At 41.4% G+C, this 15,069-nt stretch overlaps 1 protein-coding gene across 1 annotated transcript; it reads left to right on the top strand.

The window, feature by feature from the left end:
* Positions 1-10,154: 10,154 nt before the first annotated feature.
* LOC145791978 (uncharacterized) lies at positions 10,155-11,909 on the top strand. The gene is made up of 2 exons (XM_082872442.1): positions 10,155-11,187; positions 11,269-11,909. The coding sequence occupies exons 1-2, from the start codon at positions 10,155-10,157 to the stop codon at positions 11,907-11,909; spliced, it is 1,674 nt and encodes a 557-aa protein (XP_082728568.1).
* The last annotated feature ends 3,160 nt before the right edge of the window (positions 11,910-15,069 follow it).

Raw genomic sequence — 15,069 nt, 5'->3', positions numbered from 1 at the left:
CAATTATGCAATTTTTCTACAATTCCTCCAATTTCCAAGCAAAATCTCTAGATGAATTCAATCTTCCCCCTCGCTCCCTCTCTCTCACGGTTGGCAAGGAAAAAGGCTGAAAATGGTGTATGAATCAATTCTAAACAATGTATGAGAAAGTGGCCCACTCAAGGGCAATGATGTAATTAACTTGCATTCACTTAATCGATGTTTAATCTAGCATTATTTAATCTAATTTAATCATACCAACCAAATTTTAATTAAACCTACCATAAAATCACATATATTCTTACTAGTATAAAACACTACTCAATTTCTGAATCGGTCGCCGATAAGGCTTTTAATTCGCAGTTTTAAGTCAAAGGCATGAACAGGTCATTTTATCGCAAACAGATAGAAACACAAAAATAATGCAATACACATGCAACTTAATCCCAAATCCTTCCTAAATTACCATCAGACATAATTAAGTACGGATTAACGTTAATCAGAGGTTGGGGTTGTTACAACGCTGGGGACAGGTCACTTGCTCATAGGGCCATTACTCAGGGGTACTTGTGGCCCTACATGCAGAAATATGCTGAAGTCTATGTCAAGAAGTGTGAGCAGTGCCAGAGGTTTGCACATTTGAAACATCAACTAGCAGCAGACTTGAACCCAGTGTCCAGTCCTTGGCCATTTGCCCAATAGGGCATGGATTTTGTTAGAAAACTGCCCCAAGCAACTGGACAAAAGAAGTACCTGCTGGTAGCAATAGATTACTTCACCAAATGGGTAGAAGCTGAACCCCTTGCAAAGATTCGGGACGTTGATGTAATGAACTTCATCTGGAAGAACATCATCACCAGGTTTGGGATCCCAAGAGCAATAATAGCTGACAATGGTATACAGTTTGACAATAAGCTAATCAAGAGCTTCTATGCAAAGTACAAAATCAAGAACTATTTTTCTACCCTAAGCTTTACCCAGAGTAATGGTCAGGCAGAAGCCTCCAATAAGGTTATATTGGATGAGATCAAGAAGAGGCTGCAAGCAGCAAAGGGAAAGTGGGTGGATGAGCTGCCCAGTGTACTCTGGGCATATCGGATTACGCCGAGAAGATCAATTGGGGAGTCCTCATTTGCCATGGCTTATAGCACAGAAGCAGTCATTCCACTGGAGGTTGGCATCCCAGGGATCAGAACCCAAGGAGTAGAAAATGGGACCAATGAGGCATTTTTGGCCCAAGATCTGGACTTGCTAGAAGAAAGAAGGGAGAAAGTAGCAATTCAACTTGGGGCATACCAGCAGTAGCTTGCCATGGCTTATAATAAGAAGGTCAACCCAAGAGAGTTCCAAGTTGGTGACCTCGTTCTGAGAAAGGTCATGGCAACAAGAAGGATCCCAGAGAGGGCAAGCTTGGCCCGAATTGGAAGGGACCCTATAGAATAATCTCGGTCTTAAGCAACGGGGCATATCGGCTTGAGGACAGTGAAGGCAAAGAGTTGCCAAAACCCTGGAATACTTGCAATCTGAAGTTCTTTTATCATTAGATTTTCTTGTTTTTTAAGCTTTCTTTTGTTTTGTTATTAGCCGAAGTAATAATAAAGTTTTAGCTTGATTTTTTTAAAACTTATGCAGTATGACTGATAAGATATTTGACGATATCTCTAAGCGAAACATGACGAATAACTTAGGCTTATTATATAGCAGAGTTCCTACTTGCATATTATAGAGTTGAACTAAGTTAGCGACATTTCTGATTGAAACATGACGAATAACTTAGACTTATTATATGGTAGAGTTTCTACTTGCATATAATAGAGTTAAACTAAGTTGGCAATGTTTCTTGTTGAAACATGACGAATAACTTAGATTTATTATATGATAGAGTTTCTGCTTGCATATAATAGAGTTGAACGAAGTTGGCGATGTTTCTGATTGAAACATGACGAATAACTTAGACTTATTATATGGCAGAGTTTCTACTTGCATATAATAGAGTTGAATTAAGTTGGCGATGTTTCTGATTGAAACATGACGAATAACTTAGACTTATTATATGGCAGAGTTTCTACTTGCATATAATATAGTTGAATTAAGTTGGTGATGTTTCTGATTGAAACATGATGAACAACTTAGACTTATTATATGGCAAAGTTCCTACTTGCATATAATAGAGTTGAACTAAATTGAATTAACCTGAACTTGTCATATCGACAGAATTAGACACAGATTGAAGCTAAGTGCATGTCAGTCAGATTAACAAAAAGGCCAATCTTTGTTCGAATTTGACCTCGACGACAAGTTCAAAAGTCATATGCTTAATGAGAACCCAAGTGGAACTTAGGTTCACATTAGGAGGCAGAGAGTTAGAGAATGGTACTTGGAAGTCGGAATTTACAAACTAAGACTGGTTTAACACTTGTTGAAATTTTAAAAAAAATTTACAAGTTGAAGTTAATCCGAGGTTATGTTCAAGGAAGATTGGTTTAAACACTTGTTGAAATTTTTAGAAAAGTTTACAAGTCAAGCCAAGGTTGTATTGAAAGAAGTACTTACGAACTTGTCGAGATAAACCGTTGGTTTGTATAACTGAGGTATATCACCCTGAGAAGATTACACAGTTAAGGTGTATGAAGAAGACATGCAAATTAGTCTAAGTATAGAGTCATAGAAACAAGACAAACATGCAAGCATTCAGAAGAAGAAGTTGTATTTACATTCAAAGAAAGGGCACTTCGGCCTACGAAAGGATTACTTGTACGGATTACAAAAAGAAGGCACATCGGCCAAATTAAAGATTGTTTCAAGAGCAAAAAAGCACAAATTACTAAAGAAAAACATCAAAGACTAGACTATTCGGCATCAGCATTGGTTTAGGGCTCGAAAGACATTTGAGAACTCTTCTCGGCGGCCTTCTCAGCCGCGAGCTCGGCGTCGATCTCTTTGAGAGTCTGGTCGAGGCTCTTGCCGGCAACAGGCACGTCCGATGTTGTCCTCTCAGGACTTGCATCTTTGGAGACCTCACCCTCCTCATCTTGAGACAAGTCCACGTCTTGCTCATTCAGAGTAGGGGACTTGGCCCCAACAACTTCCTTCTTCTTCCTGACCAAAGCTTCCTCCTCGGACTTAGAATCGTCTTCGGATTGGCTTAGAGTAGGGGGGAATGACAGGGGGAGGTCGCCAGCATTCTTGAGGGGGGAGTCCTCAGGGACATCTAGCTTTTTGAGGGCATCTATCCAACCAAGGGTGAAACCCTTGTTGTATGCCTACTTCACTTGTTTTTTGTAGTCCTCCTTGATGTCGGCCGCCCCCTCGGCGTATGTCTTTTCATCGGCGGCCTTGATCTCGGCCTCTTTTGTAGCCAAGGCATCCTGGAGTTCTTTTTGGGCCTCGACCATCTTTACCTCTGCTTCTTTATTCTCAGCCTCAGAGACCTTGGCAATGGCCTCAGCAGCATTTGTTTTTTCCTCGGCCTCATCTCTAGCTTTTTTGGCTTCCTCGGCCTGGTCTGTTAAAGTCTTCATATTGGCCTCAGCCCTGTTAATGGCCCTTTGCAAGCCAACTCCTTCTTAATGTTGAAGGCTTGCATTACAAAGGAGTGGTAGTACTAGATCGCCTATAAGAAAACAAAAACAAAAGTTAGTAAAAAAAATTTCTAAGTGTGGAAAAAATAGAAAAAGAAAAATACCAAGCAAAGGAACTTACTTGTACGAAGCGCTGCAACATCAAAGCAAAGTTTTCGTATTCGCTCATCTTAGCGTTACGATTAAGATCTTCGGGAAGGAGCAAGGTGGCAGAGAGTGCAATGCCGACTTCGATGTCATCGGTGTTGTCTCCAGCTCTGACCGGCTTGTCCTCGATCGTAATTGGGAGAGCCTAGGGGGCATCTGATTTCATAGACCCCGAGGCTGTGGTTGACTCGGACCTCGGCCTCTTCAACCGAGTTGATTGGGATGGTTCGGCCTCGGCGGGCCCCTTCTCGACAGCAGAAGGGGTCTTCTCGTTCTCAGCCAATTTTGAAATTGGTAAGGTGTCCTCAGTGTCAATCTGAGTCACCGTTGCCATGGACTGTGCTTTCTTCAGCCTTTTAGGCTTCGGCTTCGGCTGAGATTGCGAAGGAGAAGGTTGAGCATTGATTGTGTCGGGGATGTTGGCTAAAAGATCATCTGCAACTGCTTTCTTGCGACCCATCTCGGCGACAATTGTGGTTGGCGTCAGCGTCAGCATCGGCGTTGAGATGATGGGATCAGCTGTGGAGCCGAGGTAAATGGCTGCTCTGCTAGATCAGAGGTTGACCCCTGATCTGGCCGAGATGATGAAGTTGTTGGAGGTGTGGTGGCGGACGGAGGAGACTTGCTCTTTTTCTTCTTCAGGACGTCGGGCAAAATGGATTTGTAGGTTGGGATGAAGTTAAGCAGTGAGGGAGCTTTCCGCCTCTGAACTGGCAGATCCAACAGCTTCTTGAGGTCCTTGCTAGGGAAGAAGGACTTACAAAAGTCTTTTGGCGGTTGTGGAAGAGTTGCAAGAAAAACAGACATCAAAATATATAGAATGAGCAAAGTATTAAAGACTTGAAAGCAAGAAAATGTAACACTTGGTTCTTACCATTACCCTCTATGAATACTGTTCGGCTAAGAGGGTAGAGGTGAAGGTCCTCATCTGGAGCGAACTCCCAGTTGCCAGAGACAATAAAGTAATCGTCACTGGCTCCCTTATTAGAGTCTAGGAGGTCGGCAACAAGTTTATATTCTATGGAACTCGGTTTAAGATAGTAGATGTAGCCTTTTTCTAATTTAAGGCCACACATGGTGTAGCAATACTGGATGTCGGCAAGGGTAACTCTAGCTTTCTCTTTTTTGGCTAAGGCAATTATACCATTGATAACTCGGTAAGAGTTAATGGCAAGTAGCATCGGGTTCAATTTGTAGTAATAGAGGACTTCTCGGAAAAAGATGTCTAGTGGAACCTAAGTCCACATTCTGTAAAGGCAACGACAGGGAAATACATGAGGTTTTCATTAGGCATGATGGAGTCGTCCTCCCCGGCCAACCTCAAATGAATGTCGGCTGGGATGTCAAGCTCCTGCCTAAAGTACTCTAACTTAGTCGGGGTGTCTGCTCTATGCCTCTACATACCTATGATGTCGGCTTAAGGTGAGGGTGTATGATTTGGAAAAAGGGGTGTTCTGTGAAGGTTTAGATGACCTCGGCAAAACCTAAACGAATGTTGGGACAAAGATTTTTTGGGATCTAAAGTGAAGTTTGTTTCAGTTTTTCCTAAAGTTAGTGCGTTCTACGACAAATCTCAAACCTAAGTCTATGTAAGCAAAAGATTGAAGGCAAGAATCTGGAGAAAACACAGAAAAAAGAAACAAAAACAAAGATTCAGAGTCAAGAATGGTGATACTCTATCAAGAACACAGTGACAAAGTGTGTGCAAGATTATGAGGCCAAGAATAGTGGCAGTATGAACAAATGGGTGAACAGTGTGTGAATATTTAGGAAACGTATTGGGCAAAAGCAGAATCATAAGATAAACATGCCCTAATACATTATTGAAATCATACGCATAGATTTATAATCAAAGCATGGGCAAAGTCACAGTAACAGAGTTCGATGTGAACCAAGAACTGAAACAATGAGGAACGATGGCTTACCAGATAATGTGAGGCCGGTGTGCGGTTCGCCGACGTCAGACAACGACAGTAAAATCAACAGAACGGTGAAGGTCTCGCCGGAAGAGATGAACGGAGCAAGGTGTAGAGCTTGGAAAGCTTTAGGAGAACGGAAATGGCATTTTTTTAGAGAGAGAAGGCTTGAAGCACAAAGAGAAAACAATGATGTAAAGTGAAAAGACGGAGAGAGGGAAGTAATTTTGTTGAAACGCGGAATGGCGGCAAAATGGCAATTATGGTGCCTAAGATGACGTGCTTGTCAGATGGCGCGCTCAAGTACGATGGGACTTGACGGCGCGTGTCATGCATGGCTCATTAGGGAAAAGACGAATGGCAGAAACAGTTGAAATACTGTGTGTGACAGCTCATACGCGTGTTGAAACTCTTGGGGTTCTTGATTTAATGGAGCAGGACCTAGGCTAGGGGGACGATCTCGGCTGAGAAACTTAAACAAACTTGGTTATTGGTTTTGAAGCATTGATGAAAACAGACTAAGTCTTGGTCGTATTGAGCCGACGAATGATGACCTCGGTAATGAAGGACAAAGCGAGCTTAGCTGACATGCTAAATGGAAGAAACGATATAGGTTCCATCACCTCAGGATACCGAGGTAATAGAACCTAAGGGCAGTTGTGGGGACATAATTTTTGAATGACAGCGCGTGGCCGAAGTGGTACCAAAATACCAGTTGAGGTGCCCCGTGTCCTAGTCACGATGCCGAGATAATGTCGACTAGGCCGAGGTTATCTACGAAGATACCGGAATCCAAGATAAGCAAATAAGGGACAAAAGTCCTAGAATGAGAGAGGACTTCAGTTTGGATAAAGATAAGACTCTTAGAGAGTTTATCCCAATCTAACTGGGAGTCCAAGATTAGCATTGAGGCAGAGTCCATTGAAGCTAGGCTTCTATTGGGATTAGGTCAGTGTTGGCTATAAAAGAGAGGCACCCTCGTGGGTCTAAGATACGCTTTTAATATTCTGAATAGTGAGCTAAACACTTTTGCTATCTTTAAGAGATAACTGACTTGATCGTTGGAGTGCCCTCGGGTGGACGAACCACCGCCGGAATCTCTTCTTTCTGTGACAGGTCGTTCGGGTTTAATCTATTATGCCGGTGCTCTCCAGCTAAGTAGTAGTTTGGCAGTGTGGTCAGAAATCGAGACACACATATATTAGATACAAATTTTTTTTACTATAATAAAATTAAAACACTAAAATATTATACTTAATTTACTTATTTATTTTTTTATTGTATATCTTATAATCTCATGAATTTGAAATTAGATATATATATATTTTTTGAATTAGCCCTCAATTTTATAAATTTAGCCCTTATTTTGAAAATTTACTATTTAAAAATAGTGATTGTCTGAAGGCAGAAAGCCAATGAAATTTTCATTGTTTTACTCACTACATAAAGACACCAAACATACTGGTGTTTTGGAAAGATGGTTAAAAAATGAATTTTTTATTTTTTTTTACTTTTTAGCTTTTTTTTTAGGAAAATGTTATGAATCCCAAATAAATTGCTAATTTTTCTATCAAACTTCTCATATAGGTGTGGGACCCACACTTATGTGAGAGATTTGATAGAAAATTTGACAATTTATTTGGGATTCCTAAAATAACTCTTTTTTTGTGAGAAAGAAAGTGGATTAAAAGCTGAGAAATGATTTTTAACCCTCTTCTCAAAATAGGCCATAGTGAATCGTGTCTTTTTATTTTACTTTAAAATTTTATATTCATCATTGATGTTATTTGATAGATATGATAAGAGAATTTGACAAGTATAAATTTTGCTAAAAAAAAACTTAATAAAAGATTATTAAATTTAAAGTTATTAGATGATTCTAGAGATGCTTGTTGAACATAATATATAGTGACGGAAGAAGTTATTATTAGGCAAGGGCATTTTGATTATAATTTTACATGAAATGATTTATTCACTGAATTTGCTTTTGTTTGAATCGTTTGAATTTGTGTCAATCGGATGACTGTTCGGATGATCACCCAGATGACCAGTTTCACCCTCGACTATCGCTGACGTAACCCTATCATTCGAATAATCGATTTGACGACTGACATGAGCAAATTTAGACAATTCAAGTGGCACCAAATTCGATAAATATAGTGTTGCTCTAGTTTTAGTCTCCAGAAAATTAAAGGATTGGAGCCCAATTTCTGCTTTTTCTTTTTATGTACTATACTAAGTGAAACTTATGATGAGGGGGCTTTGTTTATCTATCTTTTAAAAAAAAATTTACTTTAACTCATATAAAAGGTGTAAGAAGAAATTTGAAACAAGTTTGGATTGAAAATTACTTGGATTGAAAATTAGTGACAATGTTGCTAAAAGTTTGGATTGAAAATTTGAAACAACTAAAAGTTTGGATTGAAAATTACTTGCAATTTTGTGACAATGTTGCTAGTGATCGATTAAAAGACAAAATATAAAACAAGTTTTCTTTATTTTGATAAGGTAAATTACACGAAATTTTCATGAGATTTTTAACAATTACATAGATATTTATATAGTTTCTAAAAATAATAATCTCTTGTATACTTTCCCCCCTCTCCCTCTCTTCCTTTTATTTACAATAAACACACATATTTCTTGTGTTATTCAGAAGTTACAGATTGGACAAAAAAATTTGGTTTCAAAACTAATCTTATATTTGTGCTTCATCCTTTATCACATAGCCAAACATTCCATCAAAAATTATCATATCTTTTCTATTCCCTCTCCTCTCCATCACAACTTAATGGTGCGACCAGTTTATCACTTTCACTCGACTTTTGGTATCTAGCATGCAACATTCCATCACTTCACCTATTAACGTGTGTAGGTATCTATACTATACTTGGCACGTGGCAAGCCCAACAGGCGTTACGTCAGCACCACTACACATCCACGTGGCAAACCCCTGAGGCACCACGATGAGTCGAGATTGTATGCCTAGCCTAAACGGGGGCATGCACATCACCAAGAATGAAACAAGGCCACATGGAGCTGGCTCACTTAGAGTTCTTTATGGCCCGTCATAACTCAAGAAATGTATTCTCTACCCACTCACCCAACTCCATGGCAACACAGCCAGACTCTTGGCTCACTTATCCTCGGCTCACCTATGTTTACTTAGCTACTGAGGTGAGCCCTTGGCTCACCCATGCATTCACCCTCTTGGCAGCCTAGGTTGGGAGCAGGACCTAGGCACTCCCGCTTGGGATCATTGGAGGATTGTGGATTGGAGGCTAAGACCTCGGGATCGTCAAGGTCATATAGCTATCTCCTTGCAGTGATAGCTTCCCCTTTGACCTAGCTTAGAGAAAGAGACGTTGACCTTACACTTACATCTGATGCACGTATGATACGCCTCTCAAGATATCACACCTATCCTTGCAGTTCCTATGATACAACCCCCCCGAGGACCTGAATCATAGGACACAACTAGTAGGGCTGATATCACCCTCATGTCGAGTTGAGGAGAACTTGCTACCTGTCTTGAGGTTGCTTGGGCTCCAATACTCCTAGAGTCTATATAACAGCATCATAAGTGCAGCCACAAACACACAACAAGAGCAACAAGAATCACATAACATATATTAAGTATTCAAGGTCTCTCACTGCCACCTCTTCCCTCTCTAAGCTTGCCTTGGTCTTCTACTCCTCCACCTCCGGTGATCTTAAGTCATTGAAATGCCTACCATCTTCCTAGAGGTCAACGACCGATCGCCTCTAATCTCTATAACCCACATTATACTCCACTGGGGAAGAGTGGTGCCCACTTCACATGGTGCCCAAAAAGAATACCGGAACCGATACAACAACATCCCAAGGTGGAGACATCAGAACACAACCTTGACGGCTTTCCGGAGGAACAATCCTCTCAACCGGCCATAGCGGAACAACTCCGTGCTTTGGTTGAGAATGTCACCTCTCTTCAACAAAACCAACAACTTTTGATGGATGCCTCATTAGCCTTACAAAGGGCGCCCACACTTCCATTGACATCTAACCCCATCTCATCATCACAAAATGGAGTTCTGCCATCAGTTCAGAATGGCTCAGACGCTAACCCCGCCTTTCGAAACAACTTGCAAAACCAAGTAGGAGGGCAGACAGCTGTCCTGCACCCCCCACCAGCTCCAAGCCAAACAACCTTGCCACCAGTCGGTTTGGTAGGCAGAACTCTCATCCCAGTGGTTTCAACTTGCTCTCCAACTCTCCCGTCAGACCAGGTTCCTTCAATCTAACCCCTGATATTGGACGAAGTGAAGGAACACATACACAACCTACTTCAGACAAACAAAGGTCGCATCCCTACCTCTCCAGAACTAGATCTCCGTCCTCCATACCTATTAATATTACAAGTCTCCCATATCTAACAGGATACACTGTACCAAAGTTTTCCCGTTTTGACGGACGGAAAGGGAACGTTAGGGAATACGTTTCGCGCTTCCTCGATGCCCTTGGTGCCCACCAAGTAGACCGAAACCTCCGCATGAGAGAATTCTCCAAGTCCCTCATAGATCAGGCGTTCTCATGGTACGCCAACCTCGCCGTTGGCTCTATCTCTTCGTGGGAGGACTTGGTGAAAAAGTTATATATCAAGTTCTTCAACGTTGAAGAGAGGTTAACCAATCTTTATCTTATGAGGGAAACACAACGACTTGGGGAGGACATTCTTGTTTACGTTCGCCGCTTCAGGAAAAAAGTAGTAGACATTCAAGACCCGATGAAAGAGCAACAATTGGTGTCAATGTGCGTCGAAGGGATGCTCACAACTTACAAGCTCCAGTTGGTCAATCACCACTTCCCTGACTTTTCTACCTTATGCGCTGCGGCTCGAAACATAAGTGAAACAGTAAGATCAGGGGCACAAAGGGAAGTTCCACAGCCTCATTCATGGCGGGAAACGGCACCTCCCCCTTCCTCATGGAGGCCTAACAGACGCAATCACGCCGTATATGAAGTGGAAGGTTCCAATGGAGGAAGAACAAATCTTCAAACAAAAAAGAGAAAATTTGATCAAGTTCCCCTACCGTTGCCTGTCTCGGTGGACGAGGCTCAAGCACTCCTCAACGCTTGGATAGAAGACGGAAAAGTTCATCTCCCTGAACTAAAGCGACCTATCACCAAAAAAGATCAAGCTCGGGCTGACTACTGCATATACCATCGCTCCGTTAAACATCCTACCGCTAAATGTTGGGCGCTCAGATTTCGAAAGATAATGGCTAACGACGCTTTAGAGCTACCTCGTCGCCAGACATATGACGTCTTAAAAGATCCTCTCCCCTGTCACAAAGATAATGGCAAGACGGTCATGATGCTTTCGTATTATGACGAGACGGAAAAACTAATGGTATGTGAGCTCTCTGAGCTCGCAGCTCCTACTTGCCCAGACTTTGAGACTCGGCGTGCCATAGCACTTAAGAAATCGACAAAGTTCAAATGGTTCTTTGACCAGTTCGGTTTGTCTGAAGTAACACGTTTTGAAGCCACCAAGGCCTTTATAAGGCTTGCGGAGCAAAATGGTGAGACATGCATGAGTGTAAGCGGATCGGTTAGGAAAGTGTTCTGAGATAACTCCTTGGCAATAACCTTTACTGAAGTAGACAAGCAAGTATCGTTCCAACACAATCGTCCCCTCTACGTCCCAGTGTTCATCAATGTGATAGAGTTTCAAAGAGGATTCATAAATGGAGGGGCTTCACTTAATGTAATGCCCTATTCTACTTTCCAGACAGCCGGGATCTCACAAAAACACCTAGTCAGACAACCCATTTCCATCACCGGTTTTGGAAATCAAAAGATCAAAACCATAGGGCATGTTCAACTGGACTTAGCAGTTGGACCGATCCGTTCAACCACTAAGTTCCATGTCATAGAAGCTGAGACGACCTATCAGGCTCTTTTAGGGAAAACTTGGTTCCATAGATACCCCGCAATCCCCTCTACCTACCATCAATGTGTCAAAGCGATTTACAACAATGAGGTAGTAGCCATAACTGGCTCTCAAAAACCCTTTCGTGTAGATAAAGCTCATATGGCGGATGCAGTGTTTTACAATCACGTTGATGAGGATGAGCCCCCCTTGTCGCTCTATGGAACTCCCATACCAAATTGGGATGACCTCTCGGAAGAAGATGCATCACCAACTCGAAGAAAGATGTTTGCCAGATCAAAACCCTCAAGAAAGCTCCCTAAAGTGACAAGGCTGCAAACAGAAGATGGCAGAGTGGTATACCGTTTATGACGATCTCTGGGGTTGGCAAGTGTCACCAATGCCAACCCCTAGCTAGACGAAGTGACAATCGCTTGTCATGAACCAAATAAAAAAGACTATCCTTGCTGCACCCTATCTGCACTGGCCTAACGTCCTCCAAGGGCAAAGAATAAAAAAAGCAAGGACAAGAGAAACAGAAAGGAAAAGAAAGTTATGGCTCTCCCAATAAAAGAAAAGCATTTCGATAAATTCAATGATCCCTCAACAAGTCACTTGGATAGAGCTGGGGGTTCAAAAGTCGAATCCATTACTAAGGCAGCCACTTCATCCCCTAACCAAGCCCCTACTAACTCGGTTACAACCCCAAAGAAAGATTGTGTAACGACCCAGAACCGTATACGATGATTACCAGTAATTAATTATGTGTTAGTATGATTTAATTGAAGATTATCTGTTGAACTTAGAAAATACCTGTTGAGATTACGACTTCGGGACTGAAATTGATGACCGTAATGGGTTCAGAAAACAAAATTGAACACGCCTATGTGATACCGGGAATTTTTAGAACCATTTGAGGAAATAAATTAAGAACTAAATTTCGTCTGATTCGTAAGTCATGTTTGGCTTAAGTGTTTTGAGCATAATGGTTTATTTTGTTATATAATAGATAAGGATGGATGTTTTGACTCATTTGACTCAAACTAAAGAAAAAGAGAATATTTGGGGAGAGAAAGAGAGAGAGCTCGGGGAAGAGAGAAAGGAAAGGGAAAGAAGAAGAGAAAAGGGGGTTAAGCTCAAATCTTCTACAATTAAGTGATTAAGGTAAGTATTCCCCTCTAATTTCCTGAAATAAGGTTGTTACATCAATGATCTCGTGTTAAATAAGAGGATTGAAAGGGGAAATATGTTTAATTTGAGCATGCATGGCAGGAATAGATGATTTATGGTTATATTTGTCATATTTTGAGGAAGAACCTCCATGGATTTAAGAATGAAGCTTTTATGCTCAAGTTTACGATTCTCTATTTTATTCCAAGATTTGAACTTCTATTGTTCCATATGGGTTTTGATTTGAAGTTTTGATGTTGATTTAAGATGGGTTTTAAGTGTTTTGGGTCTTGGATTTCATAAATGTGGAAAGTGATTTTGTAAAGAGGAGAATGAAGCTTGGAAGAAGAACCAGAAATTCAGATTTTTGCTCTGTACGCTCGAGCGGAGGGAAGCCCGCTCGAGCGGTGAAAACAGCCTCCCAGCAGTTTTGGGACTTTTTACAGTACGCTCGAGCGGCCAAAGTGGCGCTCGAGCGGGAAGGCCTTTTTCAAGAAAATTTTGGGGAAGTTGCAGACTTGATTTTAACATGTTAATTGCATCATTTATCATCTTATGAACATGAAATGAGTATGAATCAAAGTAAAGAAAGATTAGAATGAACATGAAATGAAGTAAAGGAAAGAATGAAGTGCATGAATTACAGGATTTAATGATAACGTGTATTGAGAAATGTGTGATATGTTGATATTTGCAGGTCAAGATTTGAAGACCGTGCATTCGGTTTCGGAAACCCTCTGTGAGTAACATTTCTGTAAAGATATGTTATTATGAACTATGTTTTAAATGTATTACGTTATGCTATGCTTTGAAATGAGAATGTTTTCCGTGAATGAATGTCCTGATTTGCGAATCTAGTATGGCATCCATAGATAGTTGGGTCATGGGGGCGGGAACATGCAGGCCCATGCGTCATGAGTCATGGGGAACGGCATGGAAGGACAAGCCCATGACTAGTTACGAGATCTCGTAGACTGTTGACTGATAGACTGTTATGAAAGGTTCTGTGGAGTATGCCATTACGTATGTTCTTATGATGACTGATGACTGATATATGTTTATGATTGATTTATTGTGGATTTATGAAAATGTCGGACTTCGTTCACTAACCTCTTTACTGTTATGTTACTTGCTGAGCTCTAGCTCATTGTTTGTAATTATGTATTATAGGTGAGCATTCTGGAAGTCAAGCCTAGGCGGGTTCTCGAGCCGAGCCGCCGTTTTGAAGCCTATCCGGTGTTTTGGTGCCTCCGAGTTGGGGCTAGGCCTAGGAAGGCCGTTAGGAAGCTTAGTTTTGGTTGTGCATATGGCGTGAGCCTATGTTTTGTACATGAATTTTGATTATATGTGATGTAATGTAGTGGGTAAATTAACATTTTTGGCATGTAATGTATGTTCATATAAATGCACAGCTCTTTGGACTATTAGTGGTTATTGTTTTCGCTTCCGCGAGCCCCTTTTATTTATGTTTTGTATAGCAAGGCCTGTGGTAATCTAGAATTACTGGCCGGTCTCGTTGCCAAACTTCTAGGGGCGAGTTTGGGGCGTGACAGATTGACTACAAGAAGTTAGGCCTGCTCCAAAATGCTTACAAGACGGCCCTCGGCCCCAAAATCAAGAACTGGAAGAAATCAACATAGCCCTTGAAGGAAAACCCAGACGTCCTATCTTCATTTGCAAAGATTTGCCAGAAGAACAGAGAGGGCCCCTCATCGAGCTAATCTAGAAGTATTCGGACGTCTTTGCATGGACATATGAAGAAATGCCAGGCCTAGACAAAGAAGTTACCATGCATCGCTTGAACGTCATCCCCTTGGCTCACTCAGTCAAGTAAGGTGTCAAATTTTATAAGCCTGAGGTAGAGCTCAACATCAAGGATGAAGTAGTAAAGCTGCTTGGAGCAGGATTCATCAAACCTATCCAGCACCCCACATGGCTTTTTAACATCGTCCCAGTCATAAAAAATAATGGACAGATTCGAGTATGCGTTGACTTTAGAGACCTGAACAAATCCTGCCACAAAGATGAGTTCCCACTCCCAAACATAGATACCTTGATTGATTCGGCAGCTGGACACCATATGTTTTCATTCATGGACGGTTTCAATGCTACAACCAGATTAAGATGGCTCTAGAGGATGCCCCCAAGACGGCATTTCGCACTCCTATAGGTAACTTTTTCTATACTGTAATGCCTTTTGGATTAAAAAATGAGGGAGCAACATACCAAAGAGCTATGACAGCCATCTTCCACGATATGTTGCACAAAACCCTGGAGTGTTACATTGATGATTTGGTGGTGAAATCCAAAGAAGAAGCTAATCATCTCAAAGACCTCCAAAAAGTCTTTGAACGTTGCAAGA

This window comes from Camellia sinensis, chromosome 5 (assembly GCF_055761805.1).
Source record: "Camellia sinensis isolate YWXY chromosome 5, ASM5576180v1, whole genome shotgun sequence".
In the NCBI taxonomy this organism is placed as follows: domain Eukaryota; kingdom Viridiplantae; phylum Streptophyta; class Magnoliopsida; order Ericales; family Theaceae; genus Camellia; species Camellia sinensis.
Note: the sequence above shows the minus strand (reverse complement) of the source record. Positions and strands in the feature narration are given on the sequence as shown.

Coding starts and splice junctions, on each gene's coding strand:
- LOC145791978 (XM_082872442.1), top strand. CDS start 10,155: ATGAGAGAATTCTCCAAGTCCCTCATAGATCAGGCGTTCTCATGGTAC. Junction 11,188..11,268: donor AAGGCTTGCGGAGCAAAATG/GTGAGACATGCA, acceptor TTACTGAAGTAG/ACAAGCAAGTATCGTTCCAA.